General features: G+C 42.1%; 2 protein-coding genes across 3 annotated transcripts in view; both read right to left on the bottom strand.

The window, feature by feature from the left end:
* Positions 1-25908, bottom strand: part of Bru3 (CUGBP Elav-like family member bruno 3) — a 781126-nt gene that overhangs the window by 540632 nt on the left and 214586 nt on the right. For both annotated transcript variants that reach the window (XM_076794653.1, XM_076794647.1), the window contains exon 3: positions 4543-4688. The gene's annotated coding sequence lies outside the window, so the exon portion shown is untranslated. The remainder of the gene's footprint in view (positions 1-4542; positions 4689-25908) is intronic.
* LOC143357701 (major royal jelly protein 9) lies at positions 17358-20486 on the bottom strand. Its single transcript, XM_076794245.1, has 3 exons — positions 19710-20486; positions 18700-19106; positions 17358-18130 (listed from the first exon to the last, which is right to left on the bottom strand). Exons 1-3 carry the CDS (start codon positions 20055-20057, stop codon positions 17647-17649), a joined length of 1239 nt encoding a protein of 412 aa, XP_076650360.1. The 5' UTR covers positions 20058-20486; the 3' UTR covers positions 17358-17646.

Genomic DNA, 25908 nt, shown 5'->3' with positions numbered 1-25908 from the left:
TTAAATTTAACGACTATCCATTATTCCGGTCTGCGAACGCGCGTACAGGCTCTCCCGCTGCTATCTTCCTCTTCCTACCGACACGACACCCCTTATACCACACACTCCACCCATCGAGACCCCACCATCGGCCGATCGAATGGGCACATTGGCAACAACTAGTCAGGTCGAAATCCAATTACCTTGTAATATTGTCCAAATGGGCCTGGAATCGAATTGCCTTTCGCGGAATTCCGCACGGCGCGGCAGCCTAGCTGAAAAACTTTCCGAAGGACTCCTGCCAGCGCACAAATGGCTCCTGCGGACCACCTATATTTTCTTTCCCACATACGTCCCAGTCCCGAACGTTCCCGAACAGCATGACGTCCTCCTTTTGCCCGCCCCTTTCCCTGCTGATGCCGTACTAACAGATCGAATAGAGTAAAACGTTCTGCATTTCCGACCGAATTGGAACGCAGTTCGGGATAATAGTTTTACATGGCTAGATCCAAGTGCACGTAAGAGATACGGAGCGGGCTGCGAGCAGACGTATGAAAGATGTCGCGTCTGTTACATCTCGACGAATTTCCCACTTCCGTTTTCTCATAATACGCCTAGGATCCTCGTATTCCTCGCGTCGTTGTGCGAATACCTATGACCGCTTAATTCTTCCTGCAAGGAACCGATAAATATTATAATGAAAGTTTGAATATTTAATTATTTCTTACAAGGAGCCCAGAAATATTGTAACGAAGCTCTAATTACTTAATCAATTGCACGAGGAACGAAGAAATCTTTATAACTTCAATAATTGTAAAATAAAATATATAATACCGGACATTTGACCACTAGTAGTGGTCAACCCTTAGCACTCGAATGGCGACCGTAAGGCGCCACTAAAAATTGCTGTATCATTATTCAAAATATCTTTTACATTATGAAATTTGTTTGTATTTAATAAATTACTAAACACTTCATTATTGTACGCGTAAATTGCACCATTTACGTATATATAACATGAAAGAAACTATATTGAAGGGAAATATTCTAGGTCGGAAGAAATGTTTCGTTTTGGAGTTAAAATAGCTTCGAGAGCAAAGGGTTAAGCATACTTTCCCTCGAATTCAATTAAACATATGAATGTAATTATCGATTTATTAACTTTCAGTGTCGGTTTTCAACTTGCTTGTGCATACACTCTCTCGTTATTCGCTTGGGAAATCTTTGCCATTTAAACATAAAATAAATTAAAACGTCAACAATCTTAACAGCTTTCCCGACCACTTTTTTCCACCACAGGTTTCGTGGTATGGTGTATTTACTTTCGTCGTCCAGTTGTAAATGTTTCTCTGTTGAATCTCGTTAAAAATTCAAGTATTTCGACCGCAGATGTTCCCCTTTGCCAGAGCGCAAACAGTAATCGTTTTCCCAGTTCATTAACTCCGCTCGTTAACAGCTTTTACGTAACTTAATCATTGATCCCACTTTGCAAAAAAACACAAGTCACTCTAGTGAAATTTGAAAGATGAATGAACTGAAAAAATGTTCGAGCTCGTCTGCCAGTATCTGTCAGAGTGTTTAATTCTTTACTGTAATTAATCGCCTCGTTAGGGTCGAAGCATTATCTCTCTACTGTTGAATGAATTGTTTTCTTTGTGGCTGAAGCAAAATTAATGAAATATTAACGAACCGTGTAGATATGAAATATTCATGCCAGGAAAAAGGAAACGATTATTTCTGGTTTCCCTAATCAAATGTCGGACATTTTTTAGTGGCGGGGCAGTCTGTGAAGTAGATTTGTACGCTGGACGCATAATGATCGTTGGGTTTCTTATCTGCTGTTCAAGTATGTATATTTGAGTTCCATAGTGAAGCGTGTCCCCCGGATTTCTTTAAAGCTTTCCATTCGTATGCGACTATTTACGTTCATCCCTTTTTATGGAAGTGGTTCTAATAGTTTAATCACCCACTGTAATCTAAAATGGCCTGGATGCTTAGTATTAAAGAAAATCTGATAATTTAATTCGGTAAAGAACAATGCTTTTGGATACAATAGAAGTCGTTCAGTAATTCAGAGTGAAATAGAAATTAAGAAAACCAACAATGTGTTTAAAGATACTTAAATGCAGCCTCTTTAAAAGATAAAATTAAACTGTCACTTTTGAATAAATATGTAGTTTCATATGAAAACATAACTGGTTGATCGAGAGGCAGAAAATGTACAGGTCTTGTAAGAAAAATGTTAATAAATTGTAGAATTTAGCGAAATTTAATGACGTTTGATAGTAGCTGACTATTCAATCATTTTTGCAATTTTATGTATTTTCTCCAGCAGGACTTTTGGGTCAAAACCGGATAGTGGGTAGACTGGTTCGCGTTAACTGCACGGTCAAGGAGGGTTCAACAAGGTGGAGAGCCGAGATTGTCGTTGACCTGACCACTTGGAGCCTCACTAATTTACGACCTTCTATTGAATGGAAATACCCATTATTGCACCTTGTTGAACTCGTCTCGAAAGACGCTATCATATTATTTATACTGTGCTCCTCGAACTTAATATATCGTTCCACTCAGGAAAATGATATTTGTTTTAAAACTTCAAACACACAGAATACACGTGTTGTTCCCGAACAAAGATCACATAACACTTACATCACATCTAATTCTTTTTGTATAATTCAAATATACTTTCGTGAGATTTATTTCTTGTAAATATTTATTTCTAGAAACAAATTGCTGCAGCCCAGTTTTGACAATTGTTATCCGTAAAATAAAGTACAACCCGGGCATAATCATGAATAACTAATCCAAATTTAATTGTTTCGAGTTTAAAACTGTTAGCCCTCTTTTACAAAATTTTACGAAATATGTTATTAGAAGCGCTTGCATGTTGCGTTCTACCTAAAACGCTAAACGTTCTGAAAACACGTTATCATACGATAATTTATCGTCAAGTTGCGGCCTATACATAAAACTTCCTTTATTAGAAATATCAGGGGCGGGCAAGCTTTTCACGCGATAAAATTGTATATAACGTACCGTATGATAAGCGATAGCGCCTTAATTGAAAGTTTCCTTCTGTCGTCAGTTGATCCGTGTACAAGAAATGGCGAGGTATCGCAACAAAATCGACTCAAAACCATAAATCAACGTTATTGTAAATACAAAAATCAGAATAATTAATTAACATAATTTAATTGTATATTACATTTCATAAAATTATAGAAATTCTATAAAAATATAGAATTCAGTCAAATTCTTTTCGATTTATTGAAAAATCATCTGCTACGGACTTAACAAAAAAGGACTTAAGTGGAAATTAGTGAAATCAAAGTTAGTCTTTCTGGAATTGAAAATATAATAATATTATATTTGTTTAGTTTCCCGTTTAATATCTGCAACCTGTGTCGTTCAATATCCGCGCGACCGTTTTCTTTGCGGTCGGAAAAACAGCATGGTATCTGGAAAAGAAACATTTTAGTATAAACCTTACCGTCAGCTCGGTATGTATTAATAGTGTTGTGGGTCTTTCCGTCGTCGAATAAGATTCCTTCTGACAGAAGACAAGCTTGACATTGTAACTTCTAACATCAAGTTTCGGGATTCGAGTTGTGGGAGAAACGGGGGTGCAGGTTGTCGGGGTTGCGGGTACAAGGAAGAGTCGATAGGGTGAGCACCAACACAGAGTGACCACTAAACACCTAACAACCAACAATAGCAGCCAACATCGAACATCGATAAACCAACGAAACTAAACCAACCACAAGTCACATTGTAACGGAACTCAGCGAACAGTGAAGACATAATCCAACATATCCACAATATATTCTATAATATGTATAATATACACACATCGGTTACATGCATATATTATACATATAAATATAAAATATACAATGTATACGCAACGTTCAATGACTTTTTAAATACGTACGTGTGTGCGAAGAATGCCACTGCTGCCGGAGGAAATTGAAAACGGTGACTCGACGGAAACAATAAACGAGCAGGATTCTTTACGAAAAAAATGCGAAAAAACTATGCGCGCGACGGGATACGTTCTTTCCAATAATCAGTTGTCTATTTCAGGCGCGATACAGATTAACGCGCGCGCGCGCGGACTTAATTAACGTGTGATTTGTATGAGAACTGAAATTTGATGCTCGCGGTTTAATTAAGGGGAACGAATACGCTGTAAGCAAACTTGCTCCGGCGGCGTTGCATGTCGTTATCAGCTAATGCGCGGCCAACACGGTAATTATAATCGAGATAGTATAAAGTTTTTCGACGACGTAAAAATGCATCGCGCCGTTTTATTAAGCCCGGGCCAACTAATTTGACACTCTCTGGGTTCGAAACAGTCGCAGTGCACACTCTTCGCTCAACGTGCGCTCAACAACAGGAAGGGCTTGGTATCATCGCTGCGGGCCATCATACGAGTTTCTCATTAAAAACATTGAGGAGCACTAACTGTGAGACACGATATAAACGTAAAAGTGAAACATGTTAAAACTTAATAAGGATGACATATCTTCATAGACACCGAGTAGGGGTATGGTGACGTACCACATCGAGTACATTGAGAACGTGGTTCGCGCGGACGACTCTAGTAGTGGTAGATGTTGTTACATTGTGTGTTGTGGTCGTGGCAAGAAGAAGAAGAGATGGAGGAGGTGTGCGGCGCCCCCGGCCAGCCGGTCGCCCGTCACACCCTGAAACAGAATAATATTGTCACTTCCTTGCGGGATAGACGCCATCCCTATCGATTACCTTGACCCGCCATTATCTATATTCATTTTGGGACATACAGGGTGTCGAGCAAGCGGAAACACGGTCGATTGTTACAGGAAAGCTCGAATAATTGCTTCCCAATAATAGTTCACATTTCATAGACTCAGTTTTTCGATAATAACGCATCAAAAATTTATTCTACCGATTTGTCTGAAGAATTTACAAAGAAAGTAATACACTGGAAGAATGAAGCATTAAAAAGCAAAAGAACAACTACTATTCCTAAAAATCAAAGTTATGGTATAAGATATGGTAAACATGGTGTGCTGGTAAATGTTTTCCATTCGGAATTATTATTAACGATAATTAATGTAGACGCGGCTTATAAATATCTCTCTTGGTAAAAATATTTTCTTTAATCGTACCTGAAAAACTGTTAAGCTTCGTGACCGCATTGGATAGATAATTTTTATAAGAATATACATTTGCGGAATAAAAATACAAAACCGCAAGAAAAGTTGTTGTAGAAAAGTTTGCCTGCTAACACGATCGTTAGACAATAGTTTACGACAAGCACAATTTTATCATATATATATATATATATCTGTAAAAACTTGACAGTAAAATAAGCCTCTCCAGGCTAACCAGTTTGTCCCCTTCTTCGTCCACCTTAGCTCAACCTTAAGCAATATTTTCCACACGGTACACAAACATCAAAGGCACTACATGTTCCGCTGAACGTGGTTCCCGGTGCTCTACGATACATTAATTAAAAAACCTCTCCTCGGCTGAGCTCGCGCGACACGTCCATCACGATCGGTTCGACGCCGAGCAAACAGCAAAAAGGGAAAAAGATTACAGTTTGCCCGGTAAGCGTGTAAAGTATCGAGTGATGAATCGGCCGACACGCAAAAAACCCTATCGACTGTCTATCATGCTCGAACATTCGATTTCCGAAGGTTCATCGGATCCTTCAAATACAAGTTGATTTCACCGGGGGGCCGGGGGAGGGAGGGAGGTAGGCGGGGGCGAGGCGGGGGGCGAGGGGTGGCGGCCCGATACTTCTGCCGGCCGGTTTGCTCGCAGAAAAGTATTGGCGCGAAGTCGCGCTCGACGGAGGGTCAAAGCCGAAAAAAGAGGTAAAGCTTTATATCGAGGAAAAGGGGATTTCGGATTTGCTGGACCATGTCCACCCATTGCATCGTTTACGTCCAATACAAACGAATGGGAGAATGAACGGACTAGGAAGAAAGACAGATAGAGGGTGGCGAAGGGGGTGGCGACTATGGAAGGACCGTTGGAGGGGGCTGGAAAGCAAGAGAGCGATGACGGTGGAAAGAGCTTGGGGAAAGGGCGAGGCAGAGGAACGGGGATGGCAGCACGGGGAGGGAGAGGGGGTGGCAGCATAGGGGGTGGCAGCGAACCGGTTGGCAAAGGGGAGAGAAGGGGGCCGGGGCCTGAGAAACGGGAGCAGCGACCGGGATTTTAACGTCGAGCACACTCGTTTCGAGTCGATAGGTCCACTTCGGCTGGCTTGGGAAGCAGTCGACATGGTCCAGCAACTTCCTCTCCCACCTCACAACCGACCCCCCTCTCCCCCTCCTCTTTTGCTGCCCTTATATCCTTCGGTCCGAGACATCATCCCCGTATTCGAAAACAGAGAGCAGAGAGCGACGCAAGTTTTCACCGGGAAGGCGCACTCCACCGGTAATAAGAACCGGTCGCCGATTTAATTGCTCCGAAAGTTGACATCTGGAAGTTGGCCTGTCGGGGCAGGCTAGTCGTTCGTGTCTCCGTTCGCTGGCGCACTCGTGCCAGGATCGGGGAACACGCCACTTATAGCAACGCGCACGATAATTGACCGTTCGAAACGCCAGGTTCAACGGTAGAAGTATTATTTCATTAGGCAGGCTATACCCGGAGAACCAGTTTGGATAGAGACTATGTAGACGGCGCGAAAGAGTGGCCCGTGAGAAGCCCGCCATGTGCTCTGTCCTGGTAAGAGGGAAACGCGAGGTTTACTTAACCCTGGAGGCTTCCGATCGAAAACAAAATATACGATCGACTAACTTCCACGGAAGTGTTGCAATCAGTACGAGTGGCTCAAAGTTTTATGTCTGTGCTGCCGGAAAAATCGCACCACGTGTGAAACCGTACGAGGCTGTTCGGTGAACACGGAAAATTCTGTTACGCGTTCTTTCTTTGTTCATCGTTCGAATGTTTGTTTCGTATAGAATAAGTTGTCCCAAAAGTTCCTTTCCTTCATAATGTTCAGCATCATCTCTTTGTTAATGCTTCATCATTTTGTACGTTTCCATATACTTAGCCGCTGTATGTGCTAGTTTGAAACATCATTCTCAATTCACATTGTGCACATTAGAGGGAAACGAGACGAACTTTTGGGACAACATAATACATTAATTTCTAAAGTACGGATTTTATGCATTTGTGCCAATAATAGATAAGCGGTGTACAGAGCGGTGAAGACATCAGCAGAATTTAAGAACAATCGGATGGTAAATGGCAAATGTGAAATCTGAGTGTGGTTAAAGGGGAAGCAATTTTCAGCTAAGTTCTTCGATAGTACTTTTGGTTTAACGAGCCGTATGGGGTCTTGCATTAGCGTCTTGCAGGTATAGTTACATCTGCAACTTCTCGGGGCACTTACGCTTACCCATTTACGGTCCAAAGCGTTCCTCTCTTTTATTTCAGAATTTACTACAACATCATATAATCCGATTATATTCCCACGTGGAATTTAACCGTTCGAAATAAACCAGTAAATAACATTCGGTTATGGAGAAATGCAATTGATCTTACACAGTTAATTGTGCCATTACTAATTAATAGATTGTGGAACTTTATGAAAAATAAAAATTGTTTTCTTTAATGCACGGCACAGAAACTAAATGGGAATTTATTTTTCCCTTTTAGCCTTTCTAGTGTTAGAGACTGCATCCACTTTTATCATAAAGACTTTCGTCATAAATGCATAAAATCCGCAGTCTAGTAATAACTTATTATACCTGTACGTAACTGTTATTGAAAAGAAGCCATTTGTAGTCAGGAATCTATAAATGTTTACATTATTAATAAATAAAAAAGGATGCCGAACAGAACCGAACGTAGTTATGTTACAACCCAATAATTTTCAAAATAATGTAACTTATTAATTAGACCAGTCGTCGAGTTGCGGCCGTTGTTATTTCACTAATTATTGCCGCAACATTCGCGGTCAATTAAAACATTTGAATATCCCTCGAGATGTATGTGAAATACGCGGAAAACATGAGCGCACGGAAAAATGGGGAAATGAAATTTTCGAAATTCTGATTACGCGTATGAGGATCGTCGTTAAGCGAGACGGAACGGGAAAAATGATGCATGAATGTAACCGAATCTGTACATTTGAAACTTTTCCGGCGGGAAATCAATATCGCGGGTACAAAAATTGGGGGGAGTGTGGAGGGGGAGGGAAACGCATTGCGAATACAGTTACAAACAATTCGGCGGGAATAATTAAATACGCGAGACCGAATACTTTTGGGCAAAACAAATCACTGAAAAATCCAATGGAGAATAAATGCATTTAGCATCGGGGAAGGCGGGAACGGGAATGGATCGTCCCGATTGATGAAGCACTTTTTGTTCTGCTGCATAGGCAGACGCAGCGGAGATTTTATTTAATGGTTCTCGCGTGTTCAGAAGGAACGGGAGGGGGAAGGGGTCTTTTTTAAAACAATGGTCTTGATGTAATCGAGGAAAATCCTCCAACTGCGGCCGGGTTTCAGGTAGTATTAAAATCATTATTTCCGTCTCTTGGCATTCATACGGAAATAAATAGGGTGTGTGCCGAGGGACAGGGACGAAGCGGGGGCCATAGGGGGCATATTACTTTCGAGAGACGCGGAAAATGGACTCGCGTATACACCAAGCAACGTTGCGAACGTATGGAAACGAATAGGCGGAAATATTACGTTCAAAGTGAGAGAAGGGTCGAACAAAAGAACGGAGGCAGAGAGACGACGAAAATCGTGACGTTAACAACTTTGTATGTAGGTTGAACCCGTTCACTCGATAATTATCGAGTCATTCCCTCTTCGACGTTTGCTCGGTGGATACGGGTGACCTTCAGATTTTTAGTTGTAGAAATACGCCCAGGTGTAAATGAACCGATAATCTATGCGCATATGAAAAATGTTGAAAGTTATTTTGAAAATGTAAGATTTCGTTACAAGGCTATTTGCATTTCCTGTTTGAATTGTGAAATGTATTACTTTTAGTTTATGAAAGAGAATGTTGTCCACACGATGACTACGAGGTGCGAACAAATTTAGTACAGCTTCTACATGGACTGAGTGTACCGTGATTGATGCACACAATTTGGATTTGTCCCAGTACCTCGTACTCGATACACACAATTTTCATTTTGCATAAAGATTCACCACCTAATCACAAGTGTTTCGAATTTAATATTTTTGCGCTTGTTTCGTAAAAAGCGGTGTAGCGGAGCCTGGCGTTCGATTTTCGACGACCCGGGGCAATTAAACATATTCAATGAAGTAACGATTGACAAGAGACATATTCTGTCATCGACAGGAATTGCGCGGCCGGGCGTATTTCAGTGACAGAGAGTCCTGGTGAAATTAATCACGTCGCATCGTTTCGACGATTGATGGCCGCGCCCAACTCAAAAACCAGTGGTGCGAATATTCAAGGCCCACGGCCTGATTTCTATTTCATTGTAGCCCCGCCACCGGGGTTACTCGAAATAAATACTGCTTAATTCATCATTTCCCCGGTATACTATCCGTGTCATACCGCCCGGTTGTCCTCGTCGCAAATAGAACCCCGGGGAATTACGCCACGAAGATCTGCGAGATGGGTTGAGTTGACGTGGTAATACTGGTTATCATCGCGCTGATTGCACCCATACCTCTCTCCGTCGCCACCGACGCTACAACCATCGACTATCTTCCACTGGAACCTGCACCTGACCTGCTGTATTTCCATTCGAGCTATTCATTACATCTATCCTGCAGCGATCGTTCCTTTCACGATATATTGATGTACGAAAATTGGCAGACGGCACGGTAGCTCCGCTGATCCGTGTGGATAGCTACCCTAAAGTTCCTTCCCGTTATGTTTATTTTCCATTAAATTCTCCTCCAGCTACGCCGAAAGCATGACGCACGCTCGACTGAGGGGGGTTATTTAAAAGTGTGTTTATTTATCTTGCGGAATTTGAAAGTATTCCGGCTACTTCTGATTCGGTCGAATTTTACAGTATTTATTCTTCCTATGTACCAAACGGTTCAACGGGAGCAACAATAAAAGAGCATTACGTTTTTATAGGTAAGAATTAATATCGTTCTTTTAAATATTGCTCCAGCGAAACACGTGATTAATTACAGTTTAATTGCCAAGTGCGCAGTAAACGTAATATCGATGGGAAGTAGTCAACGCTTCTCGGTAGCGGATTTGCATGCGTCATCTATTCTCGAAATACGTGATACCATTTATGGTCCCACGTACGCGGAACAAAGTACCGTACGTTACACGATGTAACAGATATGCCGTACCTACGCAATCTTAAATTCATTAAAATGGTATTAAACGACGGTGTAAAGTAGCGGAAATTATGACACGTGGGAGAATTGTGTATCACAATGCAGGAAATCTGCAATTCAATTGGTATTAATTGTCGCGGGATCAGATTGTATGATACGACGTCGTGACGTAGATCTAGGGCTAGACACTTTGATAACTGCGAGGTAGTTAAATCACAGTGCCAACGGAAGAAACCTTTCCTCCGAAAGTTGTTCGCAATTATAACATAACACGATATCGAGCAGTTAAAATTGAAATGAGAAACGGAACATCGTGCCGTTTCTTCGGTAACCCATTTAGTGAAACCATTTTAAGATTACAGAAACGGTCGCAGAACGATTACTCGTTCCACGTCAATTTTGGAAACAAATTTATTTAGTTGTTTTATTACCCGACGAAATTGTTCAGAAAATTGTACACATCACAGAATAATGACACGAGCATAAGCTAGTTGAACAGAATCTCCTATTATATCTCGAAACAAAGGACGCTGAGGTAACATCGTTATGCATTCAATGCACATGATTAGGCCACTCAGGAAGCTATATGTATCATCCTGGAATCTGCAACTTTCACTGCAGACGCATTCCCTCAAAAATATCAGTCTCGCGATTGACTCATACGCATAACGTTTCGCAACATTAATTATTATAAAATTCCTGCAATTCTGCGAATATCTTAGTCCTGTCGCAACACGCGGACTATTATTTATTCCGTAGCCAGCCCAAACCATTGATGAAAATTAATTGTTGTTCCAATTAAAAATATCTTTATTCGTTTAACACGTTCACTGGCACGTCAGTGGCATATGTGAGTGACAAATTTTATCGTGTATATTTACAAATTAATTTCTCTCGTAATACAACTGCCTAAACCGAAGTTTATCAGGATTTATACAATCTAAAAGTGTTTCAAAAGCAATTGCTGTTACAAGCTTCAATTGTTAGAACCATTATTTAGTTGGACTTTGTGAAATTTTTTTGGGATATCATAACAACATAAATATAATATGAAATCGTTATTCGGATAATTTCCAAGATGTCCTACAATTCTACCCACTGCCATAAATTTGTAGGTCGCGCCGTGAAGCGAGCGGCGCGGTCAGGTGAAACGCGTTCGACGTACCGGCAAACAAAAGTGAAAACAACAACAACAACAACAACAGGTATCATCGCGCTGCGCAACGAGGCCATAAGGACGACCGTCAGACGTGCGTGGGTGCGCGTTAACGCGACGTTGAGCGCCAAGGGTGCGATTATCAAAGTGCGATGCATATCATTGACTGGCGCGCGCGCGTAGGGAAACGAAAGAAGAGAAGAAGGAAAGGACAGAAGCGAGCCGGGCAACAAAAAAAGTTGCAACTGCAGCGTTATTTGCGCCCGTAAACACGCCTCGGCTTGCTCGCACGCTCGCTGCAAAGGTAACGAATGGGAGAAGTCGAAACGGCCACACCTTCCTCCCGAAATGCACTCTGAAACCTCGGCTCGTTCTCACTGTCAGCCTCTGTCTCTGTTCGTCCTGCCCTTCGCAGCACGCCGTTCCACGCTTATGCAGCTACGTGCGCGTACGTGTTTACGCTGTGAACGCGCCTCGCCAAGCGGAACTAACGATAACGAACGGTTACGAATGTAAGGGACCGGTTCGCAAAGCAAACGACATTTCAAGCGAGCGTTGCTCGCGTCGCGCCCCGGTCGCGCAAGAAAAGAGGAAAGGAGATGGATTGACGCGGCGACGCAGAAACAGATGGATGGAATGCTGGATAGGCAAACATCGCGGACGCGTCGATGGCCAGCCGTGAATGTGGGTGGAGCTCCCACGAAGTTACGCGCAGGAAGTAAACAACCGGTGCCGGTGGAAGTTCGCTCTTTTTCATCCTCCAACTTACTACACCATATATTTCCAATTAACGGTAACGGACCGACATAGCTCAAAGCAGTTTGACCGCTTCGACGAGGACTATTTCATAAAACCTATTCCACATCTGACACGAAAGAAGACGAACATGAAATCGAACAGAATCATTTTTCACGACTCCACATGCTATTAGAATTACATAAGAGCTCATTTCTTTACATTCACGTCCCCCGTGGCCGCAACTGTGTAGCACATTACTTTCGCGAGTCGTTGCGCGTTCCATTACAACTAGCAATCTGGTAACAGTTCACTTCCTGGTCAATCGACTCGGCGCAGCCAACAGTAATTGGGCCATAGAACCATAACCTGGCCGAGGAGAAATCTGTAACCTGTGACGAATGTTCAGCTCGGGACAATTTTGTAGGAGAGTGGTGACGAAGGAACTGCTTGGGTTCGCCTGTTAAGAATTCAACAAATGTAATATACAGGGTCATCCGTTTTTAAACGGCCAAACGTCAACCAGCTATAGAGAACCCCAAATGAAACAACTTTCACCCCTAACACTTTCTTTGATTCGGTCTTGATTTTTAGATAATTGCAAAAACCCGTCATTTTTTGCGTTCACTTAAGATTAAATACATTAGGACTGCAATTATGTATCTTGATGATTTTTCCTTTGTTTGGTTTAAAATAAATAGGGCCATCTTCTTTATTAAGTCAACTGTTTTGTATGACCTTTGGATCTTGGTTTTTTTTTGACATGGGGCACGCCGTGGAGACTGAATGAAATAACTTCGAATCAAAAAAAGTGTTAGGGGTGAAAGTTGTTCCATTTGGGGTCCTCTATAGCTGGTTCACGTTTGGCCGTTTAAAAACGGATGACCCTGTCTAATATCAACTATAATAGCCTATATTCGCGCGGAATATTACAAAATATAATTCCATCGAAAACCCTTAACTTGAAGAAAGAGTCCATAAACTTTGGAATTTTTGCTACTTTTTAGCGGTTTTCAGACCACTGTCCTTGTCGCAAGCCTAGACTAAATGAAAATTTGTTTAATCTTAACAACAAGGTTGCCCGGTTCTTCCACGGTGTCGAACAGTCTGGTCTGGTGGTAGCATCTGTAAACTTCTTGGCGGAGTAATGGCGGGGCAGAAATCAGGGTGTAACAGTTAGTTTATGGGGTGGCGGGATCCAGCGCGGTGGCTCCGAGTGTTGTCCGGTACGCGGTGGAGGATTATCATCCACTTGGATCGCAACTAGGCGACAGCGTACAACGGCAATACGGCAACAGCAGTGTGGCCGATGTTCGCGTTCTCGTGGCCGTTAGCGCCGACGTTCTGCCAGGCAGACGGTACTTGGTGGTCCAGGTTCCGAGCAGCAGCAGCAGCAGCAGCAGCAGCGGGTGCAGCTGCATTGAGCCGCGGCAGGATAGTAAATTACACGTTGACTAGAGCTGACAACTGCAATGCATGCCACACACTGGCGTACATGAGCTTCTGCACGAGATGCCGTGTGTTTATGCGGCCGGTGAGTCCAGCACTGTCAGCCCGTCTAGGCCACCCGGTGAATTATAGATGAGCTGCCTTAATAAAGACACGGGAGATGCCCGAAATTCTCCCGACGTTCCACCCGCCGCAGGAACTCGACGTTCCTTCGAATTGCAAACGGATACCACGTGAGTTCGTTCGGTGGATGCCGGCGCGGCGAACGCTAAGCGAGCGAGCTGGATAGCTAGCTGGGCCAACCAGCCAGCTAGCACGAGCTAGCGAGCGAGCGAGCGAGCCCGCGCGCGCGCTCCAACGTGGCGAGGTTCGAGTCTACCTTCTCTCCCCCGGCAGCCTGTTCATTCGAAACACGCAGACCGGTAGAATACCGAGAAAAACAAGTAATTTACCGTGCTCACTAGAAAAGCCGCCGCCATGAGATACGCGGTTAATCCCGCGATTAAATTTTAAATTTTCATTCCCTGGAAAACGCCAAGCAAAATGGCACCCGCTTTTGTCCCCTCCTTCGGGTCTCGCCCCTTAATTGGGATACATTCTTTCGCGCGGGAACTGCGGACCCTGCCTCTCCTGTGAATTGTTTAGCCGCCGCTCCTAATTGAATTTTCATGTAACGACGCGCGATCGTTCGCGCTTAGGTGCACGCGGTTAGGGACTTCTCGTCGCCACCGCGCCGCGCCGTTGCGTGCGCAACCAAATAGGACGGCCTTTTTTTCTCCCCCCGGCCGTAATTACAACGTTTATCAGCGGCGAGCCGCGCGCCCTTGTTGCGCCATGATATTCCGATGAGTGGTAATCCTTTTTTCGCGGCGAGTCCTGTATCGCATTACAGACGCTAACTGCCGGTAAAGAATGGTACACGGCCGGGCGGCGTTGGGCGCGCCTACGCACCGGGAGTATCAGTGCCAAACACCGGTAGTTATGTATATTAGGCGCAGTAAAACTGATGCAAATTTATTTCAAAATTCCGCGGTGTTCTCGTAAAGTTGTTTTAAAAGTACGCTCGTAAAACGATTTCAGACCTTTTCTTCGCGGCGGCCGCGGGCTCGTCCGCGACGGGGCTTTTACCGTCTGACGCCTATCACCTCTTAAGTAATTCCACGTCGTATCCTTAAGGTAACGAGTTCGATCGTGAAAACGTGCTCTTGCATGGATCGTTCGCGGTCAACGTTATACTCGCGCGCACGAGCCTTTTCCGCCGGAGTCACAATATTTTATAATACCCCGATACGACGATAGTATATTGAACGGTGCTATAACTCAGTCGGCTCCTCTACTTTACGAAATCGCGTAAAAAGAATATTGAACGGTATACGCCGTGTTTTTACGGGCGCGGTTATCGTTGGCTCTTTATGCCCGCGCTTATTAACCACGTCGACCGAGAAGAAACTTTCATTCAGCCTTACAACTGGGGCCATCTTGCCGTCAATGGGACCACAGATGGATTACAATGTAGTTTGTAGAGGGCGGCGTAAAGTATATCCTTCTGTAGACCGTGCTAATGAAAAAGAACTGACGGCGCACTAAAGTCGAAAGGGCGATACCAGAAGAAGTCACCTAACACCGCCTTAATGGCGGACACTAGGATTTTATTGAATCGTTGATGCATAACGAAACACTTTATCCCGTGGAAAGAGTGAAGAAAAATTAGTAGGAGCAAAGAATCCGATATAACTAATCAGTAGACTACTGCGATCTTAAGTTTTTATTCTTTTAATTTTAAGACGCGATAAAAACTGACTAATACGTTATTTTGAGAGTCTAGGCTGTTATTCGTTTATCTCAATCAATCTTACGAAAAAACCTAGTTGCAACCTATTTCGTGACATTGAAATCTTAAAATTAATTCCACCTGTTTTATAGGAACGACTCGCAGTGCGTCGTTCGCAGTCAAAGGGTTAAAAAGTTCCATAACTCTTCCGAGCCGTGCTAAAAAGTGGAAGATTTCGAGAGAAACCGGGAAAATCGCGGAATATCCCCTGATTTTGTGGCGCGGCACAGCAACCCCCGGCATCAAACGGGTAGAGCAGCAGAAGCAGCAGCAGCGGTAGCGGCAGCTTTTCCAGCATACGTGTGGGGTAGTAGGCTGATGTTGAAGTTGGGGATGTGGGCGGCAGGAGGCGCCGATGGGGAACGAAAATTTAAGGGCGGCCGTATATTATCGCGACGAAGGGGTTGTCTGAGGTTAACTGCCAAAGCTTCGCAAAGGGTGTGCGACCGGGCGGGGTACTGTTGAGGGGAGCTGAAAGGGGGTGAGGGGGCGAAGCTGTGCCATGAATATGCCGCCATTAGTCACACGCCGAACTACGCCGTAGAAAGAGAAGTAGGTGACACGAATTTCCCGGCATTGGGCGCCTCTATTGGTATCCCGAAAGTGCCGCGGCAGTAACACGAACAATTCCTCGTGAATGCGCATTTATCTCGGCCAGCCTCCTCCCTTGTCCTACGGTTGAACCTCTGCGAGCGCCCGAGCCTGCGGTATCCAGAAGGCAGATAAAACTTCCGGAAATTGCTGGCAAGAAAAGGCCTGCATACCGATCCCGATGTCCAGGGAACTGCGGGGGCAACGCCTGCAACGCCATAGTGGGCCAGGCATTCACCAAAAGTGGCCAAAACTCAAGATTTTGTTAGACTTTTCGGAAACGTGCTGGTCGCTCTCGAGGTCGCCGAAGGCGAATCTAACAATTTCAATTCAAAATCGTATATTCAGTATGGTCCTTGAACATGACGGTAAGTTTCTCTCTAGTTAATTTTTTATTTTGTTGTTGGCCAGTTTCTGCGAGCTCCTGGCCTACTGTGCAACGCCTACGCCTCTCCCTTTCGACTCCGTTGTTCTCGTCCACCGTCGAAACATTCGGGTACCCCGGTGACGCTTCTGTCACGGCCAGGCATGTCGTCGTTACATCTCAAAAGGCAGCAATGAAACGGTTAACTAAATTGCTGCACGCTGGCTGTCACTCGCAGCACGTCCCCTTACTTCTCCTCGCCCGGCTTATTCGAGCCGGCGGCGCGGCGATATCCGAACAATCCTCTGCGTTCGGTTACCGTGCCGGTCTACTTTCGCAAAAACAAGTAATCGAAGTCGTTAATGCGGTTATTTGTTCTCTCTGTCGAAAGCAGTCGGCGGTGAACCGAGGCGGATGAAGCTATTGGGCTTCAAGGGGTTATTCCCGTTTAACGGGTCGCTACATTCTTCCTCCCCCTCCCCTCCCTTTCCCATCTTTTTAATTATATTCTCTTTCGGACCTAGCGTTTCGGATAAATGGTCGGCGAGCAGCAGTCCGGTATGAAATAACGAGGTTACACAAATTCGAGAGGGAAACGGTGCCGAATGGAAACTGGAGCAAGAAAACGTTTCTTTTTAATTCGTGAAATGATTTCTGGGACCTCTGACAAACGAGGTGATAACTCGATGTTGGAGAGAACCGTTTTATGGAATTACCTGACGCACGTATACTGCTAATAATACTACTTCATTTAATCGGACTTAGTTTTAAGTGTCACACATTTTCAGAAGCTCATACTTGCGGTCTTCATTACGACTTGTTTAATATTAAATATGAGATGTAACCGTTAAGACTGAAACACGTTTCTGTACTTTCGTAATAATGGTACTGGGTTAAACTTACATTTAAGTAGAAATTAACTTCTCCAAATGAAGTAAAAGTAAATAAATAATATTTACAACTGTCGCACAGAGTGTATTTATCGTAGCAATCGTAAAAAGAATTACAAACAGTTTCTTACAATAGTGTGCACAAGAGGAGGTATAACTTGTTTTGGTTTTCGGTTTATAATTAAATAATCCGTTCTGTCTTTCGTTTACATTTATACAATCTTCCCGCTGTAAATGGCGTTGATTGTGAACAAGTTGACTGTGTACTATTACAAATTCCTGTATTTTCCGAAGGGATGTCTGTGAAGGAACTGTCGTGGAGTATTTGATTAGCATAATACGACGTGTCTAATTCATATCCGGTGCCAGAACGTGGTATCCGGGCTGTCGCTTTTTCTACCAGTCGGTTCGCAATTTGTACCCCTAATAATGTCATCTACCTTTCCTCTGATTAAACGGAAATTCGTTTCGGTAGGTTTCAATGTCATGTTGATCGTCTTTTGTAAGCGATTCGTGTTGAACCACAATTCTTCCTCGCCGCGGTCGTTTACGATTACTTTGATACCGCTCACGTACTGCAACGTTGCCTCGTCCTGAGCTATGATCACTATATTTTCTGGCGCGAAGGGCTTCTCGATGTTCCAACAAGCGATCGCTGTTAGCTGAACTAATTGGAAAAATATTACGCCTCTCCGAGACGTTGCTTGGACACCTGCCTGGCTCGCTCTTTTGTAATTAGATTCGTACACTGTCGGCTCGTTGTATTGACTTTGCTTCAACGAAGCCGTGCTCGTGAATTTTTGTAGAAAGCTAGCCAAAGAGTTGAAGTACAAATACCTGAAAACCACTTGCAGCGTTATCAATTGATCCTTTCGAAAGCAGAAAATTGTATTGGGTTTTCTCATAAGTAATACGACTCTCGCTTCGTGTTTATTAAAGGTGCAAAGAAACATTTATAATTATCCGAATTCTGTGTGACGTGTAGTACACTAATGCTCGTGATTTCGTAAAAGAAAAAAGATTACTTATGGGACGACTTGATTTAGTGTCTGACCATTTACTTGCTGTTTCTACTGTTTTCAATCGCGCATATAGGCGTTCAAGATAAATGATCAAAATTGATTTTCTCTGACACGAGACAAATATTTTAGAAAGAGGGGAAAATATTTTAGAAAAGTAGAGGCTTCAAACATTAAAACGAGCCCAGTCTTATGGTTGTACTACTTGTTTCTAAAAAATTATCACAATTTAAATGTCGACTATTTTCTGAGAAACGAAAGCCGCTTGCCGTGAGAAATTCTACATTTGTTTGAATACGTGTTTCGGAACGTTTTTGGAACTGAGAGAAGATTTTAGAATGAACTAGATCGTTATAGAACTCTCCATTGCACGATCAATGCTAGTACCTTTCATTGTAGAATCCGTACGGTGACAACGACATTCCAAGAGTGCCATCAGTTAAGTCGAAAAATTCGCCGGCAATCGTGATGTTCATGGCATCGTCATCCGGACCGAAAGCGTTGCCGCGAGTATTGTTTACCCGCCACGAGTAGCCGCGATACAAGTCATAAATCAGTAGTCCATTTTGATCCACGTCCGCCACGTACAGATAAGTATCGAGACACGTTTTTCCGACATCGACGATCGGCGTAACTAATGCCGCCTTCCCGTACAACACTTGGTCATCCGGTACAACGTATTTATGGATCAACTGATCGGTCGCGAGATCGAAGATTAGGATTTTCGTCGGGCAAACAGCCTTGCGGCCCGTACGGCCAGTATCCACGACCCACAGGCGATTGCATTCGTCTATCTGAACAGCATATGTTCGTCCGTTTAGCGTAACTTCAAGTTAATCGATACATTAAATGTTGCTTAACTTCCGCTTTATGTTTTTACAAGAATGTTCATGAAAATCGTTATAGAACGATTATATAATGCTCTGAACGCACTAATATCTTAAAGAGTTCCCGGTTGTAATATTAACATTGCGAAATTTCCTCATACCTAATAATAGAAATTTTATTTGACGGTGAAATAGAACCAGACACACGATAAGCATCGATTTCTTTCCTAATCGATATGTTCTATACGTAGATTCTGGATTTTATGAATTTATGACAAAAAGGAGTAGGAGTGATTTAGAGCACTAAAAATATTGGAAAAATTTTAAAATACTTTTGCATTATTTCCGACCTATTAAACGTATTAAGAAAGAAAATAAATTTCTATTTCACCCTGGTATGTTGTAATTCAGATGTTTTGCATACAGATCCGTTGTCTACTAATAGCTCCTATTAAATAGGGTATGCGACACTAGCGTGATACTATGAAGAAAAGTTTCATTGAGAAAAAACCGTGTCACGAACGCGTCTCTAGGTTTCCTGCAAATTATGCTTGTCATCAGGATATTTACCGCCAACCTATAAACAGATATCAAGCTGTTGCAGTTGTACGGTGTGAACCAGGACCAGTCAGGGTACGGCATCAGTAAAGGGCCACCGGGTCCTGGCACAGTGGACACCAAAGACAACGTGATGGGCACACCGTCCAACCATTGTGGACTGGTTACAAATATGCGGCCGTATCGGTCAACGTCAACGTCCTGTGTGAACGGATTTCCCAGCGTAAAATTCTTTCCAGTTAGGGGAACGTTGGGCCAGGTCCAATCCAAGTATTTCCACTGGAAAGCGACTTCGAGGCCCCCTCCATTTGCACAGCGCAGGGAACCGAGGATGAAAACGAAACTTAAAAACCGCACCATTTAATGATATTTCAATAATTCACGGCACCGTTGATTAGATCGACGAACGAGCAGAATTTGTTGCTTTCCACATAAGATCGAACGTGTTGCCGCGACGCGTTACCGAAACTCGCGGAGACTCGCAGAAACCTGGTTTCGATCGGGTTCGCGATCCAAGGTGCACTGTTACACGGAGCAGAGCGGGAACATTCTTGACAGTGGAAGCACTACCACCAAGAACACTTGGTCACTTTCCCTGTTGATACGGCTCGAAAGTGCGGTTCACCTTGAACTGGATATTGTGGAGCACCGCCCAACGTGTTTTACAATTCAGTGGATCATCAGGTAACGCTGATACACGGTAGGCTAGGTTCCAAGCAAGAACTAGTTACGTATGCTTCCTGAATAATAGACAAACGCAAGGACGTTTCCGCGAGCACCACACTTGTTATGGCGCGAAACGAATGCATTACGCGCGTCGATCAAGGAATGCGGCGAGTACAGGTGCGTTTTGTTAAGTGCGTCCACTGAAAAACTGGTATCGTTGCTGATGACAACGGAAACAGGTTTTTCGAGATCTGCGGCACGAAGTCCATATAAGCTTCACAAAGGTGAAAGTACGAAATTTTATATTTCAGTCGGAAATATGAAACATCTTTTAATAAGGTTCGGGTTAAAAAATTTTTTTTTTGTGAATTTATTGACTTTTCCTAAGCAACTAAAATCAATCGTAACCTTCTTTATGTTTCTTCTTCCCCTCGTTAAAGAAAGAAAAATATGGTTCAGTACCTTAATTATTTAAATATCTTGAAATCGTTGTTTCGTGTTAAACGTTTGCAACAGTATTACTCTATAAAGAGATTAACGAACAAATGTATCAATGATTGAAATTTACATTTATTTGGAAAGATATTTATGATATCAATTATTTTCAGAAACGATACATTTCGAGAGAATACACGTATATTAAGCATTAATTGTGAGTCGTTAATTACTCTAAACTTAAATATAACTTCAGACCGGTATGTACCTACACCACTCATAAATTAATAAACTTCGATTGTTTCAGAGACGATAATGCGAATATTTGAAAACTATATCTTCTCTACCAAAAGCAATCGATGCGTTTCACTTTCAAGTGCCCAATTATTCTGCTATGCAAATGCTCTACCATTAAAGTAAATTTATTATTTAAATTAGCGTAATGCATTTCTATCGCGATTATGAGTCGTTTTGAGATTAAATTAACTTTCAAGGTATGCATTTCCATAACACAGTGCCACAGAAACGAAAATATACTTTTGTACATGTGAATATTAGATTTTTCCCAAAAATTCTGTTCCTTTGTAACTAACAAATGAACCGCACCAATTTCACTGTCAATATATTTTACGTGATTAAAAGAACTGAAGTAGTGATCCCCAAGAATTGAAACTCGGATGTTCATAATTTTCTCGCCAAAATATACAGGATTACATAAAAAAAAAGTGGAACATTTCTGGTTTCCCGAGGTAAAGTTAAGCCAAAATCAAATATTGCGCTGTCAATGTAATGGCCTTCTCCACAACGTTTAATAGAACTTGTACCATTATTCATTGAATAAAGGAACGCTGTAGTTATTTCAGTGGAAAACAGATTAAGTTACATATTCCTTGTAATTGTATAGTAGACTAAAATTTTAATTGAAATTGAACATCGTGTTATCAATGGAACGGCATTCCCTGCAATGTCCAATAGAACCTATTGCTAACCGATAGAACGCATTATTCATCGAATGAAGAAACTTTATTTACATACAAAACGGATTCAGAAGTGCGCATCGTTTTTGCCGGCGTTATGAAAGTACACATCGAATATGCATAGGTATTGTCAAAAATGTTCGCGGTTCGCGCGTTGAAACGTCAATAACGAATGCTCACGGAATGTGGTCATGAACGCATTAACCACTGCGTGATCAGAAACTGGATCAGCTATTTGGAAGCAGTACACGCCCACGTGAAATAGAGCTGGAAACTATTTTCGTGCAAATTCTCGAACGCGGGCGTCGGTCGTTATGAATGCTCGCCTTCGATTCCGGTGTTTCGCGCGCGAATTAAAACTTTCTTATCCCGCGGCCCGAGCGGAATTGCGAGAACGTTGCCTAATCACTTACGTTTTTCGTGTCTTCGTTCCAGCACTTTACACGGCAATCTTATAATCGCCCCGGTAATTGCCCCCGACTGTAATATGAAATGTGAAGCACGATATCCCATGCATATACGGAACAAGCGATCACAATTACACAGAAGTTGCGGTGCACCGAGCGACCGTATCTTTGCAGTTATGTTCCCGAGTATCGTGCTATTAGTATGAATGCAAATTCCGCGTTCTACGCAGAAATGCTAAAGGAGGGGAAACCAAAATATTCCTCGTGGAATTTGTAAACGATTTATACCCGAGACAAAATGCTGCTAAATGGATTGCTGATTTTTCTGCGAAAGAAAAGTCGTCTGAATTAATTTCGCATGGCAAACATTATTTGTAGAATTATTTCTGTGTTTAATTCGTTGCTCGACGAACGATCTCGACTATGTAAACTTTACGATCTATTATTCGTATGCTCCGTTGATAACGTGTGCAGATGACACGGTAATGGTGATGGGGCTCCGACGCCCCAGAAAGTTAGGCTACGAAAATACATAGGACGTCAGCTCTATTCTTAAACCCCGCCTGTGCTAACACCTTTCTCGCCGGTAACTACCAGTCGCATGAATAGGTGGCAATACCCTTTGTGCTCAAAATGCATGAAGAGCAAGTGATTGCATTGATCGTCGACTTACACTTGCTTTACATCACAGTAACGCTAACAAGGAAACGTACCGAAATAGTAATCGATGCTTCTCGTGTAACTCTGCTAATAAGAATAGTCTTTTCATTCGCGTCAAACGAAACAGTTAAAAGCAGTTAAACATAATTTTTATCAAACACTTCGTCGATTGTTAAAACTAGAAGAATGGCGTAAGGACTAACAATTTTCTACCTACTTAACTGTGTACCTGTAGAGACTTTGACTTAAAAATATAAGAAAAATTCAACTATAGTAAATACTGGTCTGCCAAATTTGCGTTCAGAATTTTTAATGAACCTTTAAAAAATATATGTCTATACAATATTGTGAAATATATAGACGACGACTGACCAGAAGGAAGGTTTCGCAGGTATGGCTGCGGTCAGTGACGTTAGTTTCGGTGTTCAAGGGATTCATGTGTCGAAACGATTTTGTTAAAGTGTTACCTATGAATCACGCAATACTGTCATAATCTGTCCGTGCCTCGTTGCGGGCAGCGCTCAATTCTTTTTTACAGGTTTTCTCGATTTCAACGCTTAATTGCTTCACACGCCTTGCCGCGTATGGCCAACACAACTATATTTGCTGAGGAGAAGTGGAAATCATAAATCACGTGGCTGGTCACGATTAAGCCGAAGGAGAAGACAAACGGGTGGTTAACCGGTTCTATCGTGAGCTAGAAGCACGGCCGGGCTCTTATTCCGTGCTAATAAAAAATGAATCACGTTCTATCATTGTGATGGATTATATATAACGTAGAGCCCCGCGCTCAAATTTTGCGTTACAGGTCATTTGGCGATTTCATCAAGAGCATTCATTCGACGACTATCGTTAAGAACAATATTATGAATCTGTCTGGTATGCTATTCTTCTTATTCTTAGATCGATGATTTATAAATTAATTTACATTGAAAGTATCGCTAATATCAAATTCAATGCGTATAAAATGTTACAGTGTTTGTAAACTTTGCATTATGGTTTATTTGGAAATTTTATCAGGAGTATTATTCGATCATTATCATTAAGAAAACTATTATGAGCCTGTCGTGTATGCTACTGTTTATATTTCTCACACTCAGCTGGCATTTGATTGATGATCTACAAATTCATTCGCATTGAAAGTACTGCTGCTATGAAATTCGTTACACGTCTTAATACGCGTGAATCACATACTGAATGTTGAGGAATTCTTGCAATTCACATAATTTCTGCGGTGCCGAGTGGAATTATTTAAGGTGAAATTGTTGGGATACTATACGCGATATGTCACAAATGATTAATAATTCTAAATGAACCATCTGGAAATGTATAAAATGCCTCAAACTGAAAATATGAATTTCAGGTTTTGCGATTCTTGGCATTTGCTTCTGAGCACTGTGTATAATACCTCTTGGTGAAAGGCAGCGAATATAATTTTAGCCACTGACCTTGGCAGCATTTTTTTAGCCACTTTAAGCAATATTAAGATCGACCAGACGACTAAAAGAAACAAGTATAATGATGTGACCCAAATACCGTGGATCTGTGATATGAAAATATTTTTTGGGCTCGTATTCTGTGCATAATCGATTTATTTTTTGAAAGTGGATGTTATTAAGGTTAAAAATATATTTGTTTCACAAAAAAATATTACACGTCACGTTTCACGAGTGGCACATAATTTCCGACTACTGATGAGAGAATATGCTTCCTAGAAAGTGATTGTGATCACAAAAAGTGTTCCAGCAATTAAGCCGTATAATGGATTACGTAGTCGGACATGTAAAACACTAGTGGCCCAATCACTATTTTTAAAGACCATTGAACAATCACACTAACGAAGGCTTTTGTACAAAATATAGAAAAATAATGTAACTAAAAATACTAGAAAGTGAAGTAGAATAAATTTATTTATTATGAATTAGTCCTGCTATGATACATGAAAAAAAGAGTAATAGTATAATAACAATTCATTGAAGTTATGAACAGTTACAAACACTTTTAACGAATTAGACTTCATTAAGTCTCACCTCAGTTTTTTAAATTTTAGATTGTACTTCTAATAATTATCTCTTTTTAGAATGACTTCGGAACAAAGATCCGTAAGAGAAAGTTAATTAAAGGTTTGTTGCGCTGAATCACGAGTTTACTTTGCATTTGCCGAGTTTTAAATACATGTAAAAAAATTAGTCTGTCTTAATGAATTGTAAATATACCTTAACCAAGTTCGTTGTTAGAACAAACTGTGTGCATCGAAAGTAGATTGCCGACCTCGTTTCAGCATGTAAATAGTGACTTTCGTTCTTTATTTTCATTTGCAAAAATAAATCTTTAGCAAAAAATGGTCTGCACCCGTTTAGCCCAAGTTCCTAGTTTCAAATCCTGGGCAATAATTAAATTGCTATCGCGTTTAGAATATATTTATTAAAATGTCATCATATGAACTAATGGTTAAGACCATTTTGCGTACTAATGGTAAGTGAAAATATATAATTAAATCATCAGAACATTCTGGTGAAGAACACTAATAGAAAAAGACAACAGTGCGTCTCACGTTTTCGGCACACGATCGCTGTCATGCTCGATCCCCTTAACGAAACTCTCAACAGATCGTATTGAAACTTCAATCTGTCGAAGATATACACTCTCCACACTTTCTCCGTTACGGTTAATGGAAAAAGGGGAGGAAAAAAAAAATAAAGCAATTTACGGCGATACTGTTCGTTATTCCCAGCGGCTCGAACTTCCCGAACTGCCATTCCGTCGGAAGCTCGCGTCGCACGATTTTATATCGACAAGGGACGAGAGAAAGTCCCGCAAGATGCGTCTCTCTCTCTGGTTGAAACAGTTCTTCTTCTTCTTCTTAAACTGAGTTTGGTAAACCCTCGTACAAGTTGAAGTTCTGACCGTGCGGGTGGCGTCGAAGTGGCGTAAGAGCGAAGGCGTCGTAAAAGTTCGGCGAAGTCAATTTTGCAGTTGAAGTTGGTAATGCGATTTGTGCCGGAATAAATAGTTCGAGTGGGGTGCCACAGGGTGCACCCCTCCCTTCTTGCTACACCTCGTTTC

The sequence above is a fragment of the Halictus rubicundus genome, chromosome 10 (assembly GCF_050948215.1).
Source record: "Halictus rubicundus isolate RS-2024b chromosome 10, iyHalRubi1_principal, whole genome shotgun sequence".
NCBI classification, from domain to species: domain Eukaryota; kingdom Metazoa; phylum Arthropoda; class Insecta; order Hymenoptera; family Halictidae; genus Halictus; species Halictus rubicundus.
The sequence above is the reverse complement of the archived record's forward strand: the minus strand, read 5'-3'. Positions and strand labels throughout refer to the sequence as shown.